The sequence below is a fragment of the Trichechus manatus genome, unplaced genomic scaffold, assembly GCF_000243295.1.
Source record: "Trichechus manatus latirostris isolate Lorelei unplaced genomic scaffold, TriManLat1.0 scaffold00069, whole genome shotgun sequence".
Lineage (NCBI taxonomy): Eukaryota > Metazoa > Chordata > Mammalia > Sirenia > Trichechidae > Trichechus > Trichechus manatus.
In genome coordinates, this window is record NW_004444005.1 from 13,408,540 (window position 1) to 13,434,057 (window position 25,518).

General features: G+C 50.4%; 2 protein-coding genes across 2 annotated transcripts in view; one reads left to right on the forward strand and one right to left on the reverse strand.

Moving 5' to 3' along the window:
* Nucleotides 1-10,638, reverse strand: part of MLC1 (modulator of VRAC current 1) — a 26,121-nt gene extending 15,483 nt beyond the window's left edge. Inside the window, exons 1-6 of the mRNA XM_004380021.1 lie at nt 10,459-10,638; nt 8,050-8,139; nt 6,084-6,137; nt 5,468-5,569; nt 1,805-1,906; nt 1,292-1,354 (exon numbers count right to left, since the gene is read on the reverse strand). Coding sequence (XP_004380078.1) covers nt 1,292-1,354; nt 1,805-1,906; nt 5,468-5,569; nt 6,084-6,137; nt 8,050-8,139; nt 10,459-10,638 — 591 coding nt within the window. The remainder of the gene's footprint in view (nt 1-1,291; nt 1,355-1,804; nt 1,907-5,467; nt 5,570-6,083; nt 6,138-8,049; nt 8,140-10,458) is intronic.
* A 6,645-nt stretch (nt 10,639-17,283) lies between these two features.
* MOV10L1 (Mov10 like RNA helicase 1) overlaps nt 17,284-25,518 on the forward strand; it is a 102,949-nt gene continuing 94,714 nt past the window's right edge. Inside the window, exons 1-2 of the mRNA XM_023734521.1 lie at nt 17,284-17,371; nt 20,440-20,624. Coding sequence (XP_023590289.1) covers nt 17,284-17,371; nt 20,440-20,624 — 273 coding nt within the window. The remainder of the gene's footprint in view (nt 17,372-20,439; nt 20,625-25,518) is intronic.

A 25,518-nucleotide genomic window follows, 5' to 3' on the forward strand; every position in this document is an offset into this window, starting at 1 on the left:
ATAGTGGGGCCATGAAGACCTCAGAGGCATCATTTCCAATCCAAAGTAAGAGGGAAAAAGAAGGAAGAAGCTGCAGTCGATTCCAGGGAAGGCAGGAAAGGAGGGGAGAAAAGGGAAATAGAAAACAAACGGAACAGTTTGTAACAATAAACACAAACCTGCCAGCGAGCACTTCATAGTAAATAGACTAAGTCTGAAAGTCCGAAGACAGAGATCCGCAAAGTTGGTTTTGAGACAACGAAACACAGCTCTACGCTGTTCAGAAAAAGCGAACTAAAGTGGAAGGACACAAAAAGTTTAAAGAGGAAGGAAGATGCATCCAGCAAATATCAACCAAAAGGTCGTTGCTGTGCCTCCGTTAAATCAGCCAATATAGATTTTATGGCAGAAAGCATTACTAAAGAAAAAGACACTTTCTACCTAACTATGCCCTAGTGGCGAAGTAGTTAAAGCACTCGGCTGCTAACCAAAAGGTCAGCCGTTTGAATCCACCATCCCCTCCAAGGGAGAAAGACATGGCAGTCTGCTTCCGTAAGGATTTACGGCCTTGGACATTCTATAGGACAGTTCTACTCTGTCCTATAGGGTCCCTATGAGTCGGAACTCAACGGAAGTGGGTTTGGTTTCTTTGGTTTATTGTGGGAAAAAATGAAATTTGCGAGGAAGCAATTCTAAATGTGTATGTAACTTGAAGTATGGACTCCAAAAATCCACAGCGAAGAACTACAGAATTACAAAGAGAAGCCAATAATGCCACAGTCAGATCGGGAGACTGTTAACCTTTCACTAATTACAAGTAGACCAAAAAAAAAAAAAAAAACGAAGAAGAAAGGGAATAAAAGACTAAGAACACAGTTAACGAGAGAGGGTGGCCATCTAATTTATCCTTCAAACCAGGACACTGCTGACAGTGACAGGGGCCACCCATAGGAATTACACTGGGAAAAGTGTCAACCAGGACTGTGTCTGTTGTCTGTCTGTCTGTCTCCCCCTCCCACCTCTATCTATACCTGTGTCTGTATCTCTCCATCTAGCTATATAACTCTGCCTCGAAGAATTAAGGAATACCCGTGGCACCTTCTAAGGTAAGGTATTTTGTTTCCAACAAAGCGCTTGGAGATTCGTCCTCAATGGAATGAAGTGGCTTTCACAGGCAGCGACAGGGCCTCGCAATCACCGTTTACACACTCACATCTTAGTTATCTTGATAAATAAGTTTGATAATTTCATCCAGCCTACACGCTCGCTCAAAAGTAAACAAAATAATAAGAAGAAAGAAAAGTTTTCTCACTGAATAGGATTTCAGGACCCGAGCAGGAAAGGTCACCTCATCCAAAATGTTGGTTTTGTCAGCCTAGAAGGAGACAGGCGTCGGGACGCGTTTGCTGCAGCCTCTTCATACCCAGCCAAGGAGGCGCACCCGAGCCCGCAGACCACCCCAGGGTACGCGGGGGTTCCCCATGCGCGGGTGGGCCGGCCCCTCGCACAAACAGTTCTGAAATCCGACTGTCTCCAAGCCGCTAGTGAATGTGCAGACTTGAGCAGAAGTTCAAACACGGGCATTTCCTCCCAGCTTGGGGAAACGCGGGCGAGTCCCAGCACCCCGCTTACACGTGATACCTCGGCAGACCCTCCGTGTGACACTGCCCGGAGGTGATAATACTGGGGACCAGTGTGCCGACAGTTACATGCATGGAGAAGGTGGCGCCCCACCGCCCAGGGAGCTGTTGGCGCACGGGCCCCTACAGCGGGGCGGGTAGCAGGCTGCTGCCCGGTGGGGGCCACGGCAGGGCAGGGGGCCCACCTTCCTCTTCCTGCTGTCTTCCTCACTGGACCGCGCAGCCATGATCACGGTGGCGGCCATGAAGACCTCCAGCAAGAGGAGCAGGATCAGGTTGAAATTGATCTGAAAAAGAAATACGTATTTTTAAAAAGGCTTTCTTCACGTTTAGCCAATAAACTGGTCCATTGGCCAATCTTATGGACAGCCTTCGCTGCCTACCCAAAGCTCTAGCTCAGGGTGGGGAAACTCCTCTTGTCAAAAGCCAGATATTTGGCCTGGTGGGCTCTGTCACACATTCCTGTTTGTTTGAAACCGCTCTTAGTTCACAGCCATAAACAACCAAGCCATGGGCTCCAGTGTGCCAACTCTGCCACACCCTTGATGGAAAAATGGAGGTGCCACTTGGACAAGCTGACCTCGGCTCTCCCCAGGTCCCTCCACGCCGTGCTGCCTGACAGACCTGCCTCTCACTTCTACGCACGAGCTGGCGACTTCGAGAAGCAGAAGGAAGGTGGAGGAGTCGTAGAGTGAGCTGGGGAGCGAGGATAGCGGCTGCAGCTGGACCGAGAGCAGGGCAGGCCTCGGCTCTGCCGGCCATGATGCGGCCCGCAGACTCTAACTGCAGTGCCGTGCGCGTGTGCTTCTGAATAAATGTCTGTGAGTCATGCGGTTTAAGGCTCTGCTGGGTGTGACCACAAATGAACCAACCTGGGTTTGGAGATCGATGGGAGACCTCAAACCGTGAACTCCAGGCCTCCATTGTGGACACACCCTCCTCCCCTCTCTGCCCTGAGTCTCCCCAGCCTCACCCCTTCTGAAATGGGGCTCTTCCTAATCTCATCACTGCTCACCCACTTCTTCCTCCTCACCTCAGAGCTTTGGGTTGGTTTTGTCCACCACAGTAATGCCAATGTCCTCAAAGTGACATTTGTTTAAGATTTTTTTAAATAAAGAAACATTATAATTTTTAACCATCACCCGCCTGTCTGTCATCCGGCGGTGGCTTGCGTGTTGCTATGATGCTGGAAACCGTGCTATTGGTATTTCAAATATCAGCAGGGTCACCCCGTGGTGGACAGGTTTCAGCAGAGCTTCCAGACTAATACAGACTAGGAAGAAAGGCCCGACAATCTACTTCTGAAAATTAGTCAAGGAAAACCCTATGGATCACAACAGAACATTGTCTGACCAGCTTGCTTTGGACATATCATCAGGAGGGTCAGTCGCTAAAGGAGGACATCTTGTTTGGTGAAGTAAAGGGCCAGGAGTGGGGGAGGAAGATTCTCGGTGAGATGGATTGGCACTATAGGGGCAATTCTATAACATGAGGTCTTTATTTAAATTACATTTTCCACTTTTCTGTTGCTGGTAGGAACATGATTAGTTTTTTGCATTAATTTTTGTATCCAGCAGTTTTGCTAAATGCTGTTAATGATTCTAATGCCAAGTGTTATGGATTGAATTCTGTCCCCCAAAAATATGTGTTGTAAATCCTAGCCTCTGTGCTTGTGGTTAGAATCTCATTTGAGAATACGTTGTCTTTGTTATGTTAATGAGGCAGGATTAGTGTAGGGTGTATCTTAAGTCAATTTCTTTTGAAATATAAAAGAGATTAAACAAGCAAGCTAGCAAGAAGAAATGGGGGAAGAGAGGTGCCAAGCCACAGGAAGATCACCCAGAAGCAGAAGCTCAGAGACAAGGACCTTCCCCCAGAGACAACAGAGAGAGAAAGCCTTCCCCTGGAGCCAGAGCCCTGAATTCAGACTTCCAGCATACTAAACTGTGAGGAAATAAATTCCTGTTTGTTAAAGCCATCCATTGGTGATATTTGTTATAGCAGCACTAGGTAACTAAGACACCAAGCAAGCACAAAATCATCTCAGCAGCCCTCCTTTCAGGCCCTGGAGGGGACTTTTCCTGCCTCGTGAGATCGTCGGAGCTATCCAGCCTCAGGGGTTGCCCTGTTCTTTTCCTGACCTTAAAGAAAGCATTCCACACTAACAGGATGTCTGTGGTGGGTTTTTTCTTTTTTCTTTTTATTGTACTTCAGGTGAAGGCTTACAGAACAAATGGTTTCTCATGAAACAGTAGTACACATATTGTTTTATGACATTGGTTAACAACACCACAACATGTCAACCCTCTAACTTCTCAACCTTTTTTTTTTTTTTGGTGAAAATACACATAGCCAAAGATACACCGTTTCAAAAATTTCTACATGCACAGTTCGGTGACATTGACTACGCTCTTCCAATCGTGCTGCTATCCTCACTTAAGATGAAGGCTTACAGAACAAAATAGTTTCTCATTTAACAGTTACTACACATGTTGCCCTATGACAATGGTTAACAATCTCACAACACATCAACAATATCCTTACTCAATCTTGGGTTCCCTATCACCAGCTTCCTTGTCCCCTTCTTCTTTCTGGCCCTTGTCACTGGTCTACTGTACCTCATTAGTCCCATTTGGTTTTACGGAGCTGTCCACTCCCAGGCTGAACGGTGAACCTCGAAGATAACTTCACCACTGAGCTAAAAGGGTGTCTGGGGGCCATACTCTCGGGGTTTCTCAAGTCTCCTTTAGGCCAGTAAATCTGGTCTTTTTTTGTGAGTTAGAATTATGTTCTACATCCTTCTCCAGCTCTGTCCAGAACCCTCTGTTGTGATCCTGGTCAGAGCAGTCAGTGGTGGTAGCCGGGCATGTGGTGGGTTTTTTTTGATGTGTTTCTTATCAGGTTAAGGAAGCTCTCCTCTATTTCCAGTTTTCTATGAGTTTTTTCTCTTTTGGCATCATAGTTTAAATGGCAACTTTTTTTCATTTTTCTTAGGGTATATAAAGTAACAGTGTATCTTATAATCAACAGCCTTACAGATTTAATGAATTATGGTACTTTAATTTTAAAAACTACTGTGGAAATGAGATGTTAAAAATATTATTTATCTGATAAACAAAATGTGGTACATACATACAATGGAATATTATTCAGCCATAAAGAGAAATGAAGTCCTGGTGCATGCTATAATACGGATGAACCTTGGAAACGTTATATGAGTGAAATAAAGCAGACACAAAAGGACAAATGTCATATGATCCCACTTACAGGAAACATCTAGAACAGGCAACTGTATAGACAGAAAGCAGATCAGAGGCTACCAGGGACTGGAGGAAAAGCGGGTTGGGAGCCACGGCTCAGGGCACTGAGTTTCTGTTCGGGATGATGGCCGAGTTTTTAGAAATAGTGTTGAAAGCTGCACAACATGGTGACTGCAGTTAATGCTACTGAATTGTACTCTTAAAAATGGTTAAAATGGCAAAACATTAAAAAGAAAACAAAAATTTAAAAATATATATTATTTATCGATAAATCCATCTACTGGAAGCAATGAAAGAATTAAATAAAGACAATTCTTTTCTTCCGAAGCATCATACAATTCTCAAAGAGTCAGACCCAAGAAGTGCAACGCACTGGGCAGCTACCACACACTCCCGGGTCCACATACGAGGCTCCCTAAGTGGGGACAGGCCGCGCCGGAGGCCCTGCAGCCCGTGGGAAACGGAGCAGACCAGTCTGTGCCTTCCCCCGCGCCCCACGCTCCCTGCATCCCAGTCACGTGTGACAGCGGGAGGGAAACACATTCTAGTCATCTGGGTGTTCCAGCGGATCTCTTCCCAATAACTCACGTTCACTGCCGATGGGTTCAGGACCAGCTTACATCCAAACCAAACCAAGCACGTTGTTGTGACAGCAAACGTGGAAACAAACAGCATCTGAAAGTTGGGGATCTGGAAAACAGGACGGGAGAGTTTCTCCCCTCTGGACTGAAGAAGTAAAGATGACACTAAACCAAGTTCTAGGTCGTTCATTAAGACCCTAGAGACCGTAAGACACAGGAACTAGCAGCCGGGCCTCCCCTGGCCTCCCTTCCGGGCCGAAGGTGGGAGCGGGGCAGCCCTGCAGTCTGGGGCAGAAGTCGTTTTTCCACGGGGCGCTGCTGTGGGCCACCTCTCTGCACCTTCTTCATCACTTTGGCTGTGGAGCCGTGCCCCCCACACGCACCCATGTGCACACAGGTACACACACACGAATGCACGAATCACGTGTGCATTCACATGCACATACATGCACACGGTGCATATACACATGTGTGCACACACGTACACACACATGCTCATCAGCCCTGCAGGGTGCCAGCCCACCTTCCTGCCCACGCCTGCTGAGCCCTGCCATCAGGGTCCCTCTCCCAGCCCGTGAGCAGCAGGTCCATTTCGAAGGCGACAGACAGAAGGTAGGACTCACCGCATTGACGTTTCGTCTGGAAACAGCAAAGCTCACAACCGCCGAGGGAATGCACTGGAGAGAAAGCAGAGCGTGGAGGGGGGACAGTTACCGACCTGAGCTCTGTGCTGCCCGCACCGCGTGCTTGGCGTGGTTTTGCTGTGATGGTTGAATCAAATGTGCAAAGTGTCTCCAACCCACTAGGGGCAAGGTGACTTGCTCGACTTTGAGCGGCCCGTGCACTTCAAAATAGTTTATTCTGGCAATGTTTATTTTCTGATGAGCGCTCAGTAAGGAGAGCTATTCTCACTGCACGCGGAAGTCCAGGATGCAGTTCGCTTTGGCCACAAGGCCAGGCATTACCGCAATGTTAAGAATTACAGAAAAGGAAAACATAACTATGTGTGAAGTCAGTAGGAACTGTGCCCTTTCTATTCAGGAGCCCCCAGAGCCCTCAGAGGCTCCTTTCCAAGCCCCCCCACCCCAAGACATGCCCAAGGGGGCTAGTCTGGGGGCTGGACAGGAGTCAAGGAACTTGGGCAAGAGGGCACCCCTGAAAACAACGGGCACCAGGTGAATAGCAGAGGAGGTGACAGCAGCTTGGCCTGCAGGGTGTCAACCCTGCAGACACGGGGTGGGGGCCCTGCAGACACTGGGTGGGGGCCTGGGGGCCCGAGGAGGGTCAGATGTGAAGCAGGCAGGATTGAGGGAGCCAGGATTCCTAAGTCTGTGGCCTCCACAGGAGACTGCGATGGGGCTGAGGGCAGGTCTGAGACACACTCGCTGTCGAGGACAACGCAGCGCTAAGAAGAGCCGCTCTCGGAGGACAGAGGACAGAGGACAGCAGGATGCGGGCAGCAGCTCCACGGGCCCCCGAGAGGCAGGTGAGGGACAGGCAGTGTCGAGTGGGGACCACCCAGCGTGGCCCACCCAGTCCCCTCTGAGAGGGCTGGGGCACTACTGACACCCGTGGTGGGGAGTGGGCCCGGTCGTGGGCCATCCGGGAGGGGCTGCGTCAGTGGTGAGGACAGAGGACCAAGGAGAAGCTTCCGGACCAGCAGGGGCTGGGTCAAATTCTTTCCAGGAGTTCTATTCTGGGGGGGCAGATGGAGCAGCATGGGGGGTGCCCTTTCTGTCTTTCACAATGGCCCTTGTTAAGGCATTGGGGCATGATGGGGACAGTCCGTAGCGGCATTCTTGCCCAGCGACGGGGAGGCTGGACACAGTGAATACTGGATAGGGTGGGGATAAGAGATGGGGGTGCTGGGGGTGCTCAATGCCGGTCATTAGCTACAGCGGGGAGGAGGCCAGGAGGTGAGCGTGCGGGGGGGTGGCGCTGGGCCAGCCACCTGAGCTGCCGAGAGGTGCGGGGAGATTGTGGTCAGGAAAAGGAATTGCCTCCGACCAGCTTTGGCTGACAGTCTAGGGCCTCAGAAAAGTGCACCTCCCACCCCCAGCCCAGAGACCACCCCGGAGAGCAAGCTGGCCAGGGGGGTCCCAGGACCAACACACACAGGACCCCGGGGATGTGCCTCTGCCAGAGGCAGCATGGGGACACGGGGGCTGAGCCGCAGCACAGTCAGGCAGTCGGGGGTCCTCCAGTCGTCTCTCCTGGGATGGTCAGTGGACAACCCCCACCCCGCCCCTCCCCAGGCCCTGGCACTGGGTAATATTTCAGAAACACAGCACAAAAGTTTCAGGGGGAGCGGGCAGGTGGTGGGCGTGTGTGCAGCCCCCAAATCACCAAGATTAATTGCCCGCCAGCTGCAGGGTGGGGCTGCGATTCGGGAGTCTATGTAGCAAGAGTCATAGCTGCTCCATCGACACTTTTCAAGTCATAAATCCTATCTGAAGCTAGCATCATGAAAAGGGGTTGTGGAATGAGGAGACAAGTGGCAGCAGCCTGCAGGCTGCAGAGTTAAGAACTCAAACATCGTATACCAGTGGACGTCTGTGTCGGGAGGCCCAAGGAAGGAGAGGGGCTTACAGAGCCTGCCGCGCAGCACAGGTAGTCCATCTCCGATGGAAACACGTTTCCCAGGTAGAGTGAAAACCCGGAGGTTACCAGAAGGCAGCTCTGCAAAACAGCAACACCCGGTCAGGCTGAAATGCGGCATGTCTGAAGATGGAGTAGTCAGCTGAGAAACAATGCACTCCTTGATGACGATGTAACAAATTTTGTAAATCAGGTGATTGGGAAGCATTTTCCCAGCATCAACCTGCACCTGGATCCCGCCTGACCTAAGCTCCTCTCGAAGAGCGGCTGTAGTCCCTGCCACACCCCAGGCAACAGAACCCCCCTCCCCCCAGGTGTCAGAGCAGTGGAGCTTAATATAGTAATGGGGGAGGGGACTCTGAAAGTCTGAAGCAAGAAACAGCACCTCTCCTCCAGAAAACGCCCACACCCTAACATTGCAATTTCAGGGGCTTCATGGACCCCCTCCAGACAACCTATCACACTCCCTCTGCAGAAGCCAACCCCTCCGGGCAGATGCTGCGTACACCCCAGCCAAACAGGTGAGCAGAGTCACCCTCCTGTCCTCTGCTCAGACCTGCCTGGTCTCCAGCCTCCACCTTCGCCCCCCGCGGTCCATTCTCCACACAGCAGTGAGGGATCCTTTCAAAACTGAAGTCCTGCCATGTTCCTCCTGTGCCCAGGCCCTGAAGGCGCCCTCTCTAGGAGGCCCTGCACTGGACCCCTATACCTCTCTGGCCATGTTTCCACCAGTCCCCCCCGTCCATCCGTCCAAGGAAGGGCTGCTCCTTGGACACTCCAAGCATGCTCCTGCCCCAGGCCTTTGCACTGGCTGCTCCCGCCCAGACTGTTCACTTCAGACAGCAGGAGGCCTCCCTCACCTCCTTCAGGTCTTTGCTCAAATACTCTTTTCCCGACAAAGCCCATGGCGATCCCCCACTCCCTGCACGCTCCAGCTCCCTGACCCCCTTCTATGTCTCCCAATGCTTTTATTGCCTCCTGACCTCTGCTCTCCTCCGTCCACTGCTTTGCTCCCTGGCCCCACATGTGGGACCCCTGCATCCTGCAATGCCTGGTCCATCTGTTCGCTGGAGGAACCTTGAAGGGTGGAGCCAGGCAGCAAGGCCCTGCCCCCGTCCCAGGGCTGGGCATCGAGTCAGACTGTGGGAACTGGTCGGGGCAGGGGGTCCCCAATGCTGGACACAATCACAGAATCTGGGCCGAGGTGAAGACCCAGTGCCGGTGGGGGAGACTGGGCCGCCAGCTTTATCCTGAGACCCACTGAAGAATAGAAGAAAGCAGGGCTGTGGCCCTGCCCCCCTGCCCAGCACCCCCAACACCCCCACCTGGCACCCCATCACTCGCTGCCTCCACTTCCTCACTCTGCCCTCCCTGACCCAGACCCTCGCTCACCTAAATGAGGAAGGGACAGATGGGGGGTTAAGTGCTGCAGCCACAATCTGCTGGGGCAGAGGAAGGACCCTGCTGCCACCCCCCAGAGCAGGAGGGCAGGAGGCAGGAGGAGCTCTGTCTACCCCCAGCAAGGGGTGGAGAGGGTCCCGCCTCACAGTGAGGCAGGGGCAGGTTGTGGTAGCGAGGGGTGGGCAGGACGGCTGAGGGTGTGGGAGGCCTGGCCCAGGTGCCCAGATGCCCAGGTGCAGAGGAAGCTGAGGTGCGGCAATGGTGGCATCCAGAGCCAGGAGGTAGGGAGAGGTCCCTGCGGTGCGGGGAGGCTGGAGCGAGGGTCCGTAGCCTCTAAAGTGAAGGCTCCTACTAGCAAAGGGACGTATCCAGCAGCCTGGGGACCCCGGAACGCTGCAGTTCCCACACAGTTGATGCCCGTGTGCAGACAGGCTCAAGGCCAACCGTGGACAGTTGTCACACTGATCCCCATGACGCTTTCTATGACCTAAGTGTGAGCACATCTGCACGGGAAACGTCCCCGCCCAGGAGAGCCCCTAGGCCTGTGTCTGACCCCTGCCCTCTGGTCTCAGGACACTGTCCTGGTGCCAGATATGCTGCCCTAAGAGCACCCGGGCCGCCTCCTTGTCTCCTCATCTCGGCAGTAAGTACAATGCTGCCAGCTGGGGGAGGCTCTGGACCACCCCACAGCTAGGCCCCTCACATGACCCTGTGGACGTCGGCAAGGCCCGCGGGCCGTCCTCTACCTTCCTGGCGGGGGGCTCCCCAGGGCAGCACAAGGTCAGAGCAATAGATACTGACGAGTTGAGACAAACGATTTCAAGAGCGAAATGAACACGCGTCATCTACATTCAGAGAGGCCTGCCCGACGAGGGTTAACACGGGCTCCAGACCGCAGTGCCGGCGCGTCTGTGCCTCACGCAAAGGCGTGTCTGAGGTGACAGGATGCGACAGGGTCCCCCATGGTCATGACAACGGTCCCCACATGGAGCTACTCACCCCCACCAGCACAGAGAAGATCCGCGTCTTGTAGCTGAAGCACGGCGGGAGTCTCTTGGTCAGCCGGAGGTCGTTGGGCTTGGCGTCGGCGCCGTAGCTGGGGCTGTCCGGGCGGCCCCGCTCCAGGGTGGGCATCCGGTCATAGCTGAACTCCTCGTGGTAGGGCTCCTCCCGCGTCATGGCGCCCGCAGAGCCGGCACTGCCGCGGGGACGCAACAGCCGCCCTTAGACGCCAAATGACGCCACCACCACTTATGTACGGGTTATAAAACTGCAACCCGCCCTCGGCCACGCCGGGAAAACTCCACTTGAGTTATTGTTTCCAACGAATGCTTTTTATACGTACAGTGGTGAAAATACACACATCAAAACAACAACCTCGGCATTTACAACTCAGCGACATCGATCATATTCTACACGTTGTACCACCGTTCTTGTTAGCTTCTTCCAAAATATTCCACCGCCTTGAACACAAACTCAGCGCCCCCTAAGCATTTTCCCCTCCCTCTCACCCCTGGACTTGTAAAACTTTTTAAAAAGAAATATCGTTTGTACTAAAGTGCTGAACAGTTGAAGACAGAAAGGGGCACTTCATGCGAAACAAGCCTGGGTGACTTCATTTCAGGGCGTGCTCTTAGGCTTCCAATGCTTCGTTTATCTGGGTCTCAGGTTCAATACATGTCAGCTGTCATCTCCCTGAGCAGCTTCATTGATGAGTCGCATGCCGTGGGGGTTGCTCAAAGCTGTGTAAATGCCTCAAGGTGGTAACCAGACCGGAGGTGGTGAACAGGCACCTGCTTCAGGTCTAACACCTATGAGCTTACCTTTGTGGCTTCCGGCTTCGGGGAGCTGCTCTCTGGGTGAGGGCTCGCCGTTACCAGGCTGTTCTGCCCTTGGTGTCCTGCAAGCACTATTCACAAGTGGAACAAAAGCTCGGCAAAACTGGGCTCAAACCAGGGGCTGGAGGGCTGCCTCCTGAATCCTAATGAGGAGCTGAAGCTGCCAATTCCCAAGCTTCGCGTCAGTTGGGTAGCCGGGGGCTCAGGGCTGCTCAGTGCTCCCTCGTGGGAACTCTCCTAGGGTCCTGCTCAGCCCTGCTCACCGGCGCCCCGGTGGTTCATCCTAAGAAGGAAGAGGGGAACCAGCAATAAAATTCCACGGGGTACAAGACCCCAGTAGGCTGGTGCGCCGGAGCCCAACTCGGCTTTGAAGCAAGTGGCTCGGTACCAAGGGTTCTGACTCTGCCATGTTTCCCAGCAGCCTTCTCTGCTTCCCCAGTGACCGTGATGAGGACAGGCGCAGAACATGTAAACATTTGCACACTCGCCTTGGTAGCATGGCCAGGAGCTGCTCAGAATTCCGACCCCCAGCTTCCGGTGGGCAGTCCTGGTGGCTGGCCAGTGCGGCCTGCTGAGCCCTTTCTCTGCTCACTAAGCAGAGAGAAAAGACAAGAATGTATTTCGCCCAGACACTGGCATCCTGACAGCTACAGCGACAGATTCTTTTGTGCGCATTGTGACTATAAAGCAGCTGAAACCAAAGAATTCTAGAAAAACAACTCCTAGATCGTGGCCCACTTGAAACTTCAGCAGCGCCGCTGGGTTTCAAATCACGAGCTGTTCTGCCATCTCCTTGTCTCAGCCGAGCAAGAAGGATTAGAGACAATTTTCCCAAGCGACAACCTGTTGAGTCAAGAACTATTTTGGGCAGATTGAGGAACTCTCCAAACTTCTTTATTGACCGTCTTTGAAAGCGATGAGCTGAATTAACAGGAATTGGTCCCACTACCTTGAGCCTTCTGCATTGCTTTTTGTTTGAGGAAAAACCATTGTTAAATAGGTTTCACTATTTTGGTGCCTTTCAAAAGTTGTTCTCAACAAGAAATTAAAGGAAGCTGCTTTGAATCAGAGATTATGGATCAAATTCCTCAAGTATCCAGAGCCATAAATTCAGTCACTTGAGAAATACTTCCTTGTTTCTCTTGGCAATCCCAGTTTCTAGAACAAGTCCTGTTCTTTCATGCTTTCTTTAAACAAGCTGTTGTTGCTAGCTGCTGTCGAGTTGGCTCCGACTCGTGGTGACCTTATGTGCAACAGAATGAAACACTGCCTGGTCCTGTGCCATCTTCACAACTGCTGCATTTAAACAATTTTCCCCAAAGCGCCCTTTGCTCCCTTCTCTGCCTGGAGAGGCCCCATATGTGCTCTGCTATTTGTGCAGCTTTTCAGCCAACACTTCCGGGGCACTCGCTGTCTGCCGGACGCCCTCTGTGGTACAGGCTTGAGAACAGACCACAGCTCTGACCACACAAAAGTTACGTTCTAACGGGGGACAGGGGCACCGACAGTAGGAAATGTGTGTGTTATATGGTGTTCGAGTTCAGTTATGTCCCCCAAGAAGATATGTTGAAGTTGTAACCCCCGTACCTGTGAACGTGATCTTGTTTGGAAACAGGGTATTTAAAGGTGTTATTGGTTCACAGGAGGTCACGCTAGAGCAGTGTCATGGGTTGAATTGTGTCCCCCAAAGACTGTGTGTAGCAACTTGGCCAGGTCATGATTCCCAGTATTGTATGATTGTGTAATCTGATGTGATCCTTATGTGTTGTAAACTCTATCACTATGATGAGATTATATGGGATCTCCTCATGTGTTGTAAATTCTATCACTGTGATGAGGTTATACTGATGAGGTTGAAGAGATTAGTGTCTTAATGCAATCTCTTTTGAGATATAAAAGAGAGAAGCGAGCAGAGATACATGGGAACCTCATACCACCAAGAAAGCAGTGCTGGGAGCAGAGCGCGTGCTTTGGACCTGAGGTTTCTGCGCAGAGAAGCTCCCAGACCAAAGGAAGACTGATGATATGGACTTTCCTCCAGAGCCGACAGAGAGAGAAAGCCTTCTCCTGGAGCTGATGACCTGAATTTGGACTTGTAGCCTACTGGACTGTGAAGAAATAAGCTTCTCTTTGTTAAAGCCATCCACTTGTGGTATTTCTGTTGGAGCAGCACTAGATGACTGAGACAAGCAGGGGGGGTCCTAATCCCATCTAAGTGGTGTTCTTACAAAAGAGGAGGAGAGACAGACAGGAGGAAGACTGCTGTGTGAAGACAAAGACAGAGCCAGAGTGATGTGGCCACAAGCCAAGGAACACCTGGAGCCGCGAGAAGCTGGGAGAGACAAGGAAGGACCCTCCCCTGGGGCCTTCAGAGGGAGCGTGGGCCTGCGCCCCCCCAAGTTCAGACTTCTAGCTGCCAGAATAGCGAGCGAATGAATCTCTCTCATTTTACATTGTCCCATGTGGGTCCTCGGTTACGGCGGCCACAGGGGACAAGGCATCTGGCAGCACACTTTATTTTCTCTACGACGGAAGACACATCAGAGGAAGGGGATGGGGTGCTGTCTGGGGGACCCGGACAGGCCTCACTGAGCAAGGACTTGCAGAAGGCAAGGGGCAAGCCTGGCAGATAGCTGGAGCAAGGCTGCGACGGGAGGCGGGGCAGCGCAGAGGCCCCGCGTGGCCGAGGTGGGGGCTGGAAGAGGGTGGGCACAAGGGTCCTGCAGGGTGAGGTGGGGGCAGAGAAAAGGTGGAGGCGGGGCAGCCACGCACCACGCTGAGCAGCAACCTTGGCTTTGGTCTGCGATGGAGCCACTGGAGGGCTCTGAGCGGAGGAGCACCGGCTGCTGGGTGGGGACAGGCTTGGGCAGTGGGGGACAGGCGGTGGGGACAGGCTCGGGGCTGCGGGTGACAGGCGGTGGGGACAGGCGTGGGTGGGGCAGCGGGTGAGAATCGGTGGGGACAGGTTCGGGGCGGTGGCTGAGAGGCAGTGGGGACAAGTGCAGGGCAGCAGATGAGAGGCGGTGGGGACAGGTACAGGGCAGCAGGTGAGAGGCGGTGGGGACAGGTACAGGGCAGCGGGTGAGAGGCGGTGGGGACAGGTACAGGCGGTGGGTGGGAGGTGGCACTGTTCAGGGTTAGGGTGGCAGCAGTGGAGGGGGTGAGATGTGGCAGGATTCTGGGTGACTTTGAAGCGCTGACGTGATCTGCTGTCTGAAGTGATGTGGGACAGGAGTTCAGATGACACTGGGTTTTCAGCCTGCACACCGAGGACGGAGCTGCGTACCCGAGAGGGGAGGGACGGGTGAAGCAGGTGTGGAGCAGAGGGTCGGGATGAGGTTGAGTGGTCTGTGAGGCATCCACGTGGATCTGTGGAGCACTTGGTTGAAGAGTCCCAGATCCAGGAGAGAGGCTCAGACCACGGATACAAAGGGACAGGCCTGTGAAGTGGTGGGTTGCTCTGCAAACCCGCCTGCTCTGGTCACCTCTTCTCAGCACCCTTGGAAGCCAAGTCTGGGCTCTGACCCTCGGTGTTGCCTCTCGTTTCTGAGGATGTCTCTTCCCGCCACACTCCATCACCTCCTGGGACTGCTGGCACTCACGTGTATTCCTAGCAAGAAGCCACTGAGTCGACTCCAATTCATGGTGGCCTCATGTGTGTGTCAGAGTAGAACTGTGCTCCACAGGGTTTTCAATGAATGGTTTAAACCTACACGGAGGTGCCTCAGAAGAAAAGCCTGGTGATCTACTTCTGAAAAATCACAGCCATTGAAAACCTTACAGAGTGCAGTTCTACTGTGACACACATGGGGTCACCATGAGTCAGAATCAACTCCGCCACAACTGGTTCGGTTTTTTTTTTTTTTTTAACTCTCTCAAAAAGGAAATATGATCTGATCTAGTAAAAGGAAAACATGTTGATCCAGCTAAATTGGACCCTCCAACCAACAACAGCAGAGTACACATTTTTCTCAACCGCACAGCTGAACATTCATAGAGACCATATGCAGGGCCAAAAAAAAGTCGCCATAAATTTTAAAAGATTGTAATCATCCAGATTTTATTCTCTGACCATGATAAAATTAAATTACAAACCAATAACAGAAAAATATCTAGATAATCCCCAAATACTTGGAAATTAAATAATATACCTCCAAAGTTAAAAAAATAAAAAAATAAGAAATCACAAGAGAAATTAGAAACTGAATGAAAATGAAGAGAAAACACATTGAATTTTATAGGACGCAGCTATAGCAGTGTTTCAGGGAAATTTATAGCTTTAAATGCTTATATTAAAAAATAAAGTTCCAAAATTAATTATCTAAGCCCCCACCTTAAGAAGCTATGCTCATAAAATTGTGACTGGAATTAATGCCACTGAATTGTACATTTAAAAAGGTTAAAATGGCAAATTTTATGTTAAATATATTTTACCACAATAAAATTAAAAAAAAAAAAAGAACCTATGCTTTTGTTGTTGAGTGTCATTGAGTGGATTCCGACTCATTGCAACCCTATAGGACAGAGAAGAACTGCCTCACAGAGTCTCCAAGGCTGTCATCTTTACAGGAGCTGACTGCCACATCTTTCTCATGTGGAGCAGCTAGTGGGTTCCAACCACTGACTTTCCAGTTAGCAGCTGAACACTTAACCACTGCACCACCAGGGCTCCTTTAATAAGTTATTTAAAAAATTTAAACCAAAAGAAAAAAAAGTAGAAGATAGGAAATAACAAAGAGCAGAAATCATTGAAATTGAAGATATAAATAATATAGAAAAAACAATGAAAACCAATTAATTGGTTTTTTTTAAAAGATCAGTAAAACTGATAAATTGTTAGCTAGACTGTTCAAGAAAAACGAGAGGACAAATTACCAGCTTCAGAAAAGAAAGATGGTTCATCACTACATACTGTACAAACATTAAAAGGATAATAAGGGTATATCGTAAACAACTTTATGTTAATAAACTTGACAACTTGAATGAAATGGACAAGTTCCTTGAAAGTCACAAATTACCAAAGTTCACTCAATATTAATTCGATAGCCCTATACAGAAATTGAATCCATAATTTAAACCCTTCCCACCAGGAAAACGCCAGGCCTGAGTTCACCGGTCAATGTTACCAAACATACAAGGAATCTTTTAGATGGAGGAGGAAGGAACACTTCCCAGCTCATTTTATGAGGCTAGTTTCACACTGATACCGAAACCAGTCAGACTACCAAAAAATAAATAAATTACAGACCACTATCCCTACGGACATTAATAGAAAATCCTTAACAAATTTTTACCAAAATGAATCCGGCAAAATATAAAAAGGATGATACACCATGGCCAAGTGTAGTTTATCCCAGGAATGCAAGGTTGGTGCAACATTTGAAAATCAATCAATGTAATTCATTACACTAACAGGCTAACAAAAGAACGACACGTGCATTTCAGGGGAACTTCTTCAGCTTGATAAAGGACATCTCCAACCTTGAAGGACTGAACGCTCTCCCCTAAGATGCGGAAGCAAGGCAACGACGCCCACTACACGTGACTCCCAATCCCGGCAAGACAATCATCCAGCCCGAAGCCCCGCCCACTTAGAGCTGCACCACGCCCCCACACGCAGCCCCGCCTACCCGGCCCATAGCCACGAAAAGCTGCCCAGGCACAATGCCCCGCCCACCCGGCCCGAAACCCCGCCCAACACTACACCGCGCCCCACTGGCACGAGGCCACGTCCCCCAGTACAACGCTCACACGGGCACGCTCCAACGGCTTCCAACCGCCAACCTCTAACAATCGCGGCGCTCGCGGCGTCGCCATTGGCCCGGCAGGCAGCAGGGGGCGGGAGCAGACGCAGCGCAGGATCGCCATTGGCCTCGAGCTGCGGGACGAGCGAGGCCGCGTGCAGCGCGTCGGGCAGCTGAAGCGGAGTAACTGAGAGCGAGGCGCCGGCGGACGGAGCAGAGGCTGAGGCGGCGCTGGCGGAAGAATGCTGCGCCTCGCGGCCAAGCTGGTGGCCTTCTTCTGGAGGCGGGCAGACGTCCCCGCCGAGGAGGCTGGGCCGGAGCTCGCGGAAGGTGCGGGCGGGGCGCAGGGCCCCCGGGGTTCGGTCTTCCCGTCGTGGCGCCCTTCCCTGGGCGCGGGGCGTGAAGGGTTCCGTCCTTTCTCTGCTCTGGGGCGTGGGGGCTCCCGTCCTTCCCCTGTGCAGATGCGTGGGTGTCCAGTCCTGCCCTTGGTGAAGGCGTAGGGAGTTCCGTCCTTTCTCTGGGCGGGAGCATGGGGGGTCCCGTCCTTGCCCTGGGCGGGAGCATGGGAGGTTGCGTTCTTCTTCTGGAGGGGGAGTGGGGGGTCTCGTCCTTCTCCTGTGCCGTGCATTAGGGGGTCCTGTTCTTCCTCTGTGGGGGGGGCGTCCAGCTTTCCGTCCTTCCCCTGGGTGGTAGGGCGTGGGGGTTCCGTCCTTCCCCTGGGCTCAGGGAGCGGGGCGGGGGGGTTCCGTCCCTCCCCTGGGCGGGGGGAGGGGGGGTTTCGTCCTTCCCCTGGGCGCGGGGAGCGGGGGGGGGGGTTCCGTCCTTCCCCTGGGCGCGGGGAGCGGGGGCGTTCCGTCCTTCCCCTGGGCGCGGGGAGCGGGGGGGGGGGTTCCGTCCTTCTCCTGGGCGCGGGGAGCGGGGTGGGGGGTTCCGTCCTTCTCCTGGGCGCGGGGAGCGGGGTGGGGGTTCCGTCCTTCTGCGCGCGGGGGGGTTCCGTCCTTACCCCTGGGCACAGGCAGTCTCGCTCCCCCGCTCCGGCCCCCCATCACGTCCTCCTTGTCGCCCTTGGAAGTTCAGTGGCGTCCATTTTTCCCTCCTCTGCACCCTCTTCCTGGGCTTCTGGGATTCCCCCGGCGTTGTCCAGGCTGTAAGCCGGAGTCCGCCCGGGGTGTTTGTGCCGGCCCCAGCGGGCGGCTGTAGGGACCAGCATCGGTCTCAGCATTTCCAGGTTTCCATCTCTGAATTGGGCGGGCCAGGGTAGGAGAGATCCCAGTGGGATAGCGTTTGCTAAGGTGAAGACCCGTTCTCTGGTTGCACAGGTGGCCGGGCGGGCTGGTGTCGGCGGTGCACAGATAGATGCTGGTTTCTCAGAGGCAGGCTTCTCCTACTCACAGTAGCGCCACTGATGGCATATGTGGAATGTTTTCTAGGTCTTTGTTACTAGTTGTTGTTGGCTGTTGTGGAGTTGCTGCCAACATGGTGGCCCCGCATCATGGTGACCCCATTCACAGCTGTATTGGACCACTGTGATCCACAGTGTTTTCATTGGCTGGTTTTTGGAAGTAGATCACCAGGCCTTTCTTCTTAGTCTGTCTTAGTCTGGAAGCTCCAGTGAAATCTGTGCAGCATCATAGCAACATGCAAGTCTCCCCTGACAGATGGGTGGGGGCTGCTCATGAGCTGTGTTGGCTGGGAATTGAACCTGGGTCTCCCCATGGGAGGCAAGAATTCTAGCACTGAACCACCATTGTCCCCCATTACTATTCTTACGTATATTAAAAATCAGGGAAGGTAGTGTTAATTAGGTCACAGAGCTTTAGTACGATATAAACAGTGTGAGAAATGCAATGCTCATAATGTCATTTATTGCTTATGTTTCAGCCTCAAAACTAAGGCATATCTTTTCCTTGATCATCTCACTTTTTCCCAGCATAATTTAAAAAGTTTTTTTTTTTTTTTTTTTTTACTATAGATAGCATTTTGCATGGTCTTGGACATTTGTCTTACCTCTTTTGAGTCTATGCCGCCATTTAGCCATTCTTCGTTATTTTCTCTGTATTTTTATGTGGCAGACAACTTGATAAAGTGTCTCTGCGCGACTGTGCCTTTTCTCTGCCTTCAGCGTCGTTTGCAGTTGCTGTGAAAGCTCTGGAAAATGTCATTCCAGTCATCGTCTTCGATTGTCCTTCACAATCTCAGAGTCATGCTTCTCCGTTCGTCAAATTGTTCTGAACCCGTCTTCCTGAAGTCCAGGGTGTATGTCTGATCCAGGCAGATTGATCCCCCTGGCTCTCAGAATTAAACAGTTGCTTTCTCCTGAGATTACTGATGTTTTCTCCCAGTTCCTCCTTTCATATGAGAATTGGATCCAGGGTAATGGTTCCCTAGTTACTTTTCCTAGCCTCTAAAACATGAAATGCTCCGTGAGGGAGATCTGAAACATCAGAAACTGGGTTGCTTGTTGGAGGCAGCTTGTTATACCCCGTCTGTGTCCGTATTTGCTAATGCTGTGGTAGCTGACTTTGTGGCCTGGGGCAAGTCGCTTCATGGATCTGGGGCTCATCTGTAAAATGCAGGCATCACCAGCAGCGTGCGCTCCAGTTCTGGGCAGCACTAGATCCTGTGGCTAACATGACTGAGTACCGAGGTTTGTCCTGTGTTGGAGAAATAGCAGCGAAGATGCCAGGAGGACTTGGAGGACCTTGGCCGGAGCCCTGGTTCTCGACCAGACCGGTAGTGGGGTGGGTACCTGAGTGGCCAAGGCCGTGTGCCAGGCTCAGCTTCCCAAGCCCTGAATCTCTTCTAGTGCCTTGTTTGATGGGGAATTATAGAACTCCCAACACTGCTGCTGCTGCTGCTGCTGTTGATAATGAAGGGAGAGAGTAATAACAACCGCAGAGATTAACAATTCTCCAGATGCCGATGTGACACTGACAACATCTTACCCTCATACTGCCCTGTGCCAGCCACCCAGAGTTCTGTGCGTTGTGCGTGTATTCTGCCCCTTAACCGTCAGACAACACTGCTGGGTAGACACTTCTACTTTCTGCACTTTATAGGTGATAACAGGCTGAGAGTGGCCAAGAACTTTGCCCGGGGTCACACAGATGGCAAGTGGAAGGGCTAGGATTCAAGCCCAGGCTGTCAGGCGCTGGAGCCAGGACTCCTGAACTGCGCCCCCTGCCCGTGCCCTGTACCGCCGTCCCTGGAGGGACCTGGGCAGTCTGCCTCAAGCGGCTGACTTTCTGAGCTGTCCGCTCCCAGCGGTGTTCTCTGGGTCTCAGGTCGGCCCTCAAGGCACTAGGCCCGAGGATGCCTGAGCGCTCTGCTCACTCTGGTAGGGCTTCGTCACGGTGTGAGCTCACTTTGTGTCTACATATCTCCGTTTGCCCTGGCAGGTGACACCAAGCTGAAAACCGTACAGGGTGTCGTGACAAGGTACTGCGGCGACTATGGCATGATTGATGATTTGATCTACTTCTCCAATGATGTTGTGGCCGGCAAGGTGCTTCTCAACGTTGGGCAGGAAGTGATTGCAGTTGTGGAGGAAAATAAAGTGTCAAACGGACTGAAAGCCATCCGGGTAAGGCTTGCATGTTTGGGGGCCGTCTCTTCACCACAGGCTTCACTTTGCTCTTCTCACGTCCGGTCCACCTCCCAGACGAGCGGGCGTGGGGCATGCCGTGCACTTGAAGTCATATGCCCCCGGGGGGCGGTGCTTCGAGGTTTGTCTTTATGGTGGCTTCTTGTCTTCATAGTGATGTTTTCAAACGTCAGTGGCAGTCATTGTAATGTGATTTTATAAACTCATAATTCAGAATATAGAAATGTACATACACATTTAAATGTATTTATATATAAGTATGTATAATGTAGAAATTTTTATTCAGAAAGTTAAGCTTGCTTATAGTTTTATGCCATGGAGACAAGCACTGCGAACAGTCTTATGTCTTCTAGTGTTTTTTAAAAATTATTGTTGAAAATGGTAGTTGTTGTGTTACCAGATTGGCAAGGATAATGAAAGGCAATTTCCTTCCTCATGTAAAAATAGTATTTTTGTAGTATAAGTTCTTAGAAGTAGAATTTATCATCACATTATGCTCCAGTAAAGTATCACTGCCACTCTGAGGAGCAGGAAGTGAGATGCCTGCCGCCTGGTATCAGCAAGGATGTGGATAGTGTCAGTCTTTTAAATTGTTGCCAGTCTAATAAGTGAAAAGCGATCTTACCATTTTAATTTACATTTAAGTGTTAAAGCAACTTCTCACTTTTTTTCTGTGAATTATTTTCATATCCTTCGTCCATTTTTTGTTGAGTTCAACTTTTTCTTTTATTAGAGTTCATATATTAGGAAAATTAGAGCTTTTTAAGGAAAATTATTATATGAAAGTGTTGCATTTCTCTTCAGACCGTTTTTTGACTTTGTTTTATAGAATTTCGTTTTATGTAGTTAAACATTTGTGTCGTTTTTTTTCCATGTGGCTTTTGGACTCTAAAAATCCTTAGGAGGGCACATTCCACTTTGCATTACAAATATTTATTGAGGTTTTTACCTGAGGAATTATTTGTTTCTGGACGTTTAAATATTTAGTCTACCTGGAGTTTATTTTGGTTTAGACTAAGAGAGGGAACCAGACATTTCTTTCCTGATGACTGGTCACTTATGCAAGAGCTCTCAGCTGCTAACCAAAAGCTCAGCAGTTCAAATCCACCAGCCGCTCCTTGGAAACCCTATGGGGCAGTTCTGTTTTGCCCTGTAGGTTCGCTATGAGTCAGAATCAACTCAACTGCAACGAGTTTTTGGGGTTTATCCCATTGAGCAATCCACTTTTTCCTGCAAACTGGAAAGGCCACGTTCATCCTACACCCAGTTCCTCCATGTGTGTGAGTGCCTGGTCCCTGTGGGTCCCGCTGCTTGTATTGTGCACCTGGAGGACAGGCCACCTTCATCCCATACCCAGTTCCCCTGTGCGCGAGTCAGCCTGGGCCATTTGGTTCCCTGTGCTTGCACCCGGAGGCCCTTCCTCACACTTGTCTGTATCTGGAATCTCCTGGCTCTTTGCACATTCTGGATGAATTTTAGAATTATGTTGTTTTTCCTTCTCCTCTCGGATTTGCTTGGGATGCACTGAGTTTATGGATTTCATTTAGAAAAACGACGTGTTGATAATAGTCTTTTCCAACCATGAAGCTTACCTGCATTTATCTGAGCCTTCCTTTTATGTTTTTCCTTTTAGTTCATCTCATCAATTGAACTGTATCCCCCAGAAATATCTGTCAACTTGGCTAGGTTGTGATTCCCAGTATTGTATGATTGTCCACCATTTTGCCATCTGATGTGATTTCCCTATGTTTGTATATTCTATCGCTATCATGTAATGAGGTGGATTAGTAGCAGTTATATTGATGAGCTCTATAAGATTAGATAGTGTCTTAAGTTAATTTCTCTTGAGATATAAAAGAGAGAAGTGAGCAGAGAGACAGGGGGATCTCATACCACCAAGAAAGAAGCACCAGGAGCAGAGCACATCCTTTGGACCCGGGGTTCCTGCGCAGAGAATCTCCTAGTCCAGGGGAAGATTGATGAGAAGGACCTTCCTCCAGAGCTGACAGAGAAAGTATTCCCCTGGAGCTGACGCCCTGAATTTGGGCTTCTAGCCTCCTGGACTGTGAGAGAATAAGCTTCTCTTTGTTAAAGCCATCCAGTTGTGGTATTTCTGTTATAGCAGCAGTGGATGACTAAGACAGTTCAGTAGGTGTCTTTGCAAATTTCTTGATATGTTTATTTCTAAGAATTTTTGTTTTTGTTACATTGTTAGTGTCATTTTGCATTGTATGTTCTGACTAATCTTTTTATTTCTTTGTAGGAAAGCTGTTGATTGGTGTTATGTAGTTAGGTAGCTGGCAAACTTACTGAGCCCTTTTTGCTCCTTTTTAAAAATGATTGAGATGTACTTCATTACTGTCATTTAAATGCCAGCTGAATGCTTAGCATCATCTTTCTCAAATTTTAAAAATTATATATACACATAAAAATTAAATAAATTCTAGAGTTGGTCTTCGGGATAGATCTTGAAATGTTCTTTTTGGTAATGAACACGACACCATTCCTCTCCAGTTTGTCATTCCTGGCATAGTAGTCCATATGATTGTCTGATTCAGAATGGCCTACACCGGTCCATTTCAGCTCACTAATGCCTGGGATAGCGATCTTTATGCATTCCATTTCTTTTTTGATGACTTCCGATTTCCCTAGATTCATGTTTTGTACATTCCATGTTCCAATTATTAATGGATGTTTGCAGCTGTTTCTTTTCATTTTGAGTTGTGCCACATCAGCAGTTGAAGACGTGTGGTGGAAAGTGAAGAGGACTTGACTGGTGAAGATCAAAGACCACAGCCTTCAGTATGGATTACGCCTCAACATAAAGAAAACAAGAATCCTCACAACTGGCCAATAAGTGACATCATGATAAATGGAGAAAAGATTGAAGTTGTCAAGGATTTCATTTTACTTGGAGCCACAATCAATGCCCAGGGAAGCAGCAGTCAAGAAATCAAATGACATATTGCATTGGGCAAATCTGCTGCAAAAGACCTCTTTAAAGTGTAAAAAGCAAAGATATCACTTTGAGGACTAAGGTGCACCTGTCCCAAGCCATGATATTTTCAGTTGCCTCATACGCATGCAAAAACTGGAGAATGAGTAAAGAAGACTGAAAAAGAGTTGATGCCTTTGAATCATGGTGTTGGCAAAGAATATTGAATATCCCACGGAGGGAACTGCCAGAAGAACGCACAAGTCTGTCTTGGAGAAAATACAGCCAGAGTGCTCCTTGAAAGTGAGGATGGGGAGACTTCATCTCACGTACTTTGGGCATGTTTTCAGGAGGGACCAGTCCCTGGAGAAGGACATCATGCTTGGTAAAGTAGAGGGTCAGTGAAAAAGAGGAAGACTCTGGATGAGATAAATTGACACAGTGGCTACAACAGTGGGCTCAAATGTAACAACGATTGTGAGGATGGCACAAGACCAGGCAGTGTCTTGTTCCATTGTACATAGGGTTGCTGTGAATCGGAACCAACTCAATAGCACCTAATGACAGCAACAGCAGATTTGCATTATCCAATACAGTAGTCACTAGCCATGTGTGGCTATTTAAATTTACATTTATTAAAACTAAAATTTGAAATTCGTTTCCTTGGTTCCACTAGCCACATTTCAAGTGGCTACCAGATCAGACAGCACAGACACGGAACATTCTGTCACTGCACAAAGTTCTATTGGATTGCTGTGGCCTGGAAGGTTATAAATGGAAAGGTAGCTCTCCACGTGCACGTTCAACCTCAAACCTAATCTAGTGCTTTTTTGGTTCCTATTTTTAGCTCTTCTGGTGGACACTGGGTCACTTGAACAGTATGTTGATACTTCTTCCTGATTTGTCAACATCAGATAGTATTTACTGACTCCCATCCTGAACAACATGGAATTGGCTCATTTTCACTACTTTCTTTTTCCTTCTTCCCAATTTTTTAATTAGTTGACATATTTTTTCCTGCAGAGGTTACCTTTGTAACCAGCCATGAGGCTGAGAGAAGTGACCATTGGTGTGAGAACAAGGGAGACTGCTGGTGATCCTGAGAGTGGCCTTAGTGCCACACTGGTCTGATGGGAGGATCACAGGTGTGGGCGTGTGGTTTAAATGCCTCTTTCAGTGTCCTGCATGAGGGAAGCCAAGAAACGGGGCCGCTTGTGGATGGGAGATGAGATGAAGTCAAGGGAGTTGTTTAGTTGAGTTACTAGAGTGTGCGTGTCAAGATGCAGGAGAGGGAGGCAGTGACAGTCGGAGTGATGTCTGGAGGAGGTGAGAGGCCTGGCGGGGCGGGGTGGAAGAAGGCAGAGAGGTGACACGGGTAGATGAGAGGTCCCGGCTGGTTCTCTCATCAGTGCATAGGCTTACGGGGTGACAGCTGTGACATGCAGTCTCCAGACAGGACAGACGCATCCCCTGGGAAGGAAGCGGGGTTGTCAAGTAGTGTCAGCTGTCTGTCCATCCTCTTAAGTGGGTCTTGTCAGCTCAATTTGTGTGTGGGGCGGGGTGCTGCGTTTGCGTTTCGTTTTGCTTTTGTAACTGTTGTGTTGGCTTTTTGTTGTCTTTGCCTGTTTTGTTTGCCATCAAAGTATATTTGCTTGGGGACAGGAGGAGGACAGCTGCGGAGAGGGGCTGCCAGATGAGGAGGACAAGCTGGAGAGCCAGTGGGGTCTGAAAGGGAGAAGAACGGGGTGGGGGTCTGAGGGAGAGGATCTGAGGAGGGCCTGGGGAATGGTCCCCTCCTCAGCATCGGCCAGATCACCCGTCTGACCCTGGGGGAGGATGGGGGCGGGAGACAGAAGCAGAGTGCTCTGTGGTCGTCACCGGGACACGATGTCACCAGGAGGTGATGGGGTGTGGTGGCTGCATAAAGCCCCAGTGGAC